Source organism: Bison bison, unplaced genomic scaffold (genome assembly GCF_000754665.1).
Source record: "Bison bison bison isolate TAMUID 2011002044 unplaced genomic scaffold, Bison_UMD1.0 scf7180017864072, whole genome shotgun sequence".
NCBI lineage: Eukaryota > Metazoa > Chordata > Mammalia > Artiodactyla > Bovidae > Bison > Bison bison.
The window spans coordinates 12,427,025-12,430,774 of record NW_011494644.1 but is presented as its reverse complement, the minus strand read 5'-3'; the positions used below and the strand labels follow the sequence as shown (position 1 = coordinate 12,430,774).

Here is a 3,750-nt window from a genome sequence, read left to right as displayed (position 1 = left end):
CCCACTTGGTCATGGTGTATGATCTTTTTAATGTGTTGTTGGATTCTGATTGCTAGAATTTTGTTAAGGATTTTTGCATCTATGTTCATCAGTGATCTTGGCCTGTAGTTTTCTTTTTTTTGTGGGATCTTTGTCAGGTTTTGGTATTAGGGTGATGGTGGCCTCATAGAATGTCTACTCAATATTCTTGCCTGGAGAATCCCATGGACAGAGGAGCCTGGCAGGCTACAGTTCAGAGGGTTACACAGAGTCAGACACGACTGAAGCGACTTAGCATGCACGCACGCACCATTTGTCAGCATAGAAAGTTATTAAAATATTATTCACTATATTCTGTATGCTGTACATTACATCCCTATGACTAATTATTTTATAACTGGACGTTTGTATCCTTTAATCTTCTTCACCTATTTCATTCATCCCTCTCCTCTGGCAACCACCAGTTTTTTCTCTGTATCTATGAGTGTGTTTCTGTTTCATTATGCTTATTCATTTGAATTGTTTTCTTTAGATTCCCTGTATAAGTGAAATCATATGGTATTTATCTTTCTCTTTCTTATCTATTATCTACCTCTGACTTATTTACTTAGCATAATACCTTCCAGGTCCTTTCATGTTGTCTCAAAAGGCAAGGTCTCTCTCTCTCTTTTTTTTAACGGGTAATGTTCCATTGTATGTTGTATATGTATACATATAGCACATCTTTAAGTAAAAAGTTTTCTCAGTGATTTTGCTATCATTTATAAATACCACACTCTCACATCCCCAGCCTTTCCAATCATTCTTCTTGCCCTTGTATGTAGATGCTCATTTGCCCTCAGGTCTGAAAATGTATTTACCAGCGATATGACTCCAGCAGAGATACTTTTGAGACTACTATTAAGATCAAGTGCTATTCTAATGATTAGGGTAGGTTTGATAATCAGAAGGAAAGAAACAGGTTCCTGGGGATGTGCCCCCATAGGGTGCTTTGAGTCACAACTGCGGATTTGTTTTACAGCTACAGGACAAGTTTGAACATCTTAAGAAGGTCCAACAAGAGGAGACAACGAGACTTGAGGAGGAGAGGAGACAACTGGAAGAAGAAATCCTAGAATTTTATAAAATGAAGGCCTCCTCTGGAACCTTGCAGAGTCAGGTGTGCACCAGTGTGAAGAAGGACAAAGAGCGTAAGAAATAATCCTTTACCACTCTGTGTTGTAGAGCCCTTTCACTCTCTCTCTTCTTCCTGTGAGATTTTCCTCATAGCACTTAATTTCTGATTGAAATTATGCTAAGTTTGAAAACTTGTTTACTTGCTGTGTATTTCCTCTCCCTAGAAGGTGAGCTCCTTGAGAGCACATACCTCGATCATCTTGTTAGATGCTCTATCATCAGGGTTTAGAACAAGAGTAGCACAGAACTGGCATTCAATAAATATTTGCTAAAATGAAAGAAGATCAAAGATTTATGTAGCACAGTGTAAAGGTGTTGATTAGCTGTGGAAATTCTTTTCCCATAGCCCTACCTGTGACTCTGGTGACCAAGTATATGTATTATTTCATATCTAAATAAAAGTGGGGGATTTTTTGGCATGCAGTATTACAAAAAGCTAATCCTTATGCTCATATTCCTTATAAAATTCTACTGATAATACTTTCTTGATAGTTTTTATTAAATAAAATGCTGTTTCTGATTATAACTCTTATACTTTTATATTAGACCTTGTAAAACAAATATTGGAATAAAACTTCAGAAGTGAAAGAGAGTCAGAGAATAATGGGAAACCATGAGTAACATTTGGATGATAATATTATGCCTTACATATGAACATTTACTTCAAACTAAAGTTATCAATGTTTTAGAAAATAAAGTAGATTTTTAAAACTATTTCCAAAGTTTCCTTCTGACTATATATCCTGAATTTTCTGCATTTACAATGTCAGTTCACCTGTTTGTGTGGCTGAACTTTACCATGACTTATTCAGCAAAACTACTACCCTTGAGTGTCTGTGTATATTTACTCTGAAATTTTTCTCATGTTCCTGAAAGAATAAAAAATTTTTCTGTTGTAATTGTTTTTGCTGCTTTCATTTCAAAGGCAGCATTTTTTTTCAGGGCATCAGGATATTGTGATTTAGGTTGGAAAGGGAAAACCTGAAATATTGAAAAGGTTGAGAAACAATGAAGAAAGAAATATCAATACATCAAAGCAATGTTAAAAAAAAAAGCAATGTTAGAAAATAAAACATGTGGTATCATTGATTTAAGGGACATGGGGTAAAGAAAAAGGAAAAAAAAAGACATCTGAAGACAGCAAAAATATCAGGCTTTTGGATGCCAATCTTGTTCTTGGCTACTTGTGAAAACTTCTCTAGCCCCAAGGTAAACACTCCTGTCACTCACTGAAAGCGATAGTGGTGACAAGACTTTTCAGAGCCCCCTTTATGTCCTTGTTCCTCAGAGAGTAAATAAATGGATTCAGCATTGGCGTGACCACAGTGTACATCACAGAGGCTATTGCGCTGGTTCTGGAATTTTGGGTAGTGGCAGAACTGAGGTACACCCCAAGACCTGTGCCATAAAACAAGCAAACAACTGAAAGATGAGACCCACAGGTGGAAAATGCCTTGTACTTCCCCCTTGCTGATGTAATCCTCAGTATGGAGGAGACAATCCGAGAATAAGAAACAACAGTGCCAGAGAGGGGAATAATGCCCATGAGCGCAGTGGCAAAATACATCTCTATGATACTGAGAAGATTGTCAGAACAGGCAAGTTGGATAACCTGATTGATTTCACAGAAGAAATGGGGGATCTCCAAGTCAGTACAAAAGGACAGCCGCAACACTAGCAAACTGCGTAGCAAAGAGTCCAGGACACTCAATATCCAAGATGCCAGCAACAGCAAGCCACAGAGCTGGGGGGTCATCTTGGTTGTGTAGCGCAATGGATGGCAGATGGCTACGAACCGGTCATAGGCCATCGCAGAGAGGAGGAAAATGTCCAGTTCTGCAAAAAGGATGAAAAAGTACAGCTGGGTGAGGCAGCCTTCGTAGGTGATGCCTTTATTCTGGATGTAGAGGTTCAGCAGCATCTTTGGGATGGTGGTAGAGGTGAAACAGATGTCTGAAAAAGACAAATTGGAGAGGAAGAAGTACATGGGTGTGTGGAGGTGGGAGTCATAGATGGTGGTCAGAATGATGAGCAGGTTTCCAGCAATAGTTATCAGGTACATGGAGAGGAAAAGCCAAAAGAGGAGAGGCTGCAACTCTGCCTCATCTGATAGTCCAAGGAGAAGAAATCCTGAAAACTGTGTGTGATTTTCCTGTTCCATATAGGTAGTGTGACTGTCTTGAAAGGGGCAATAAAAAAATACAAACAAATAAGCATTATCAACCAACTGAACTACTACTGATTATATTTCTCATATCATATAAATATAGTTAATATTACGGTTTACATGTAATATAAATACATCCCTATATTTTGTTAATGGATCTGCTGCTGCTGCTAAGTCGCTTCAGTCGTGTCCGACTCTGTTGAACCCCATAGATGGCAGCCCACCAGGCTCCCCCGTCCCTGGGATTCTCCAGGCAAGAACACTGGAGTGGGTTGCCATTTCCTTCTCCAATGCATGAAAGTGAAAAGTCAAAGTGAAGTCGTTCAGTTGTGTCCGACTCTTAGCGACCCCATGGACTGCAGCCTACCAGGCTCCTCCGTCCATGGGATTTTCCAAGCAAGAGTAGTGGAGTGGGGTGCCTTTGCCTT

The 3,750-nt window shown here is 39.3% G+C and overlaps 2 protein-coding genes across 2 annotated transcripts in view; one reads left to right on the top strand and one right to left on the bottom strand.

Moving 5' to 3' along the window:
• Window positions 1–1,671, top strand: part of SEPT14 (septin 14) — a 31,861-nt gene extending 30,190 nt beyond the window's left edge. The window contains exon 10 of the mRNA XM_010837383.1: window positions 1,001–1,671. Coding sequence (XP_010835685.1) covers window positions 1,001–1,180 — 180 coding nt within the window. The 3' untranslated portion in view covers window positions 1,181–1,671. The remainder of the gene's footprint in view (window positions 1–1,000) is intronic.
• A 706-nt stretch (window positions 1,672–2,377) lies between these two features.
• Window positions 2,378–3,372, bottom strand: LOC104986772 (olfactory receptor 7A10-like). Its single transcript, XM_010837454.1, has one exon. The coding sequence runs from the start codon at window positions 3,314–3,316 to the stop codon at window positions 2,378–2,380; it is 939 nt and encodes a 312-aa protein (XP_010835756.1). The 5' UTR covers window positions 3,317–3,372.
• Window positions 3,373–3,750: the final 378 nt, after the last annotated feature.

Coding starts and splice junctions, on each gene's coding strand:
- LOC104986772 (XM_010837454.1), bottom strand. CDS start 3,316: ATGGAACAGGAAAATCACACACAGTTTTCAGGATTTCTTCTCCTTGGA.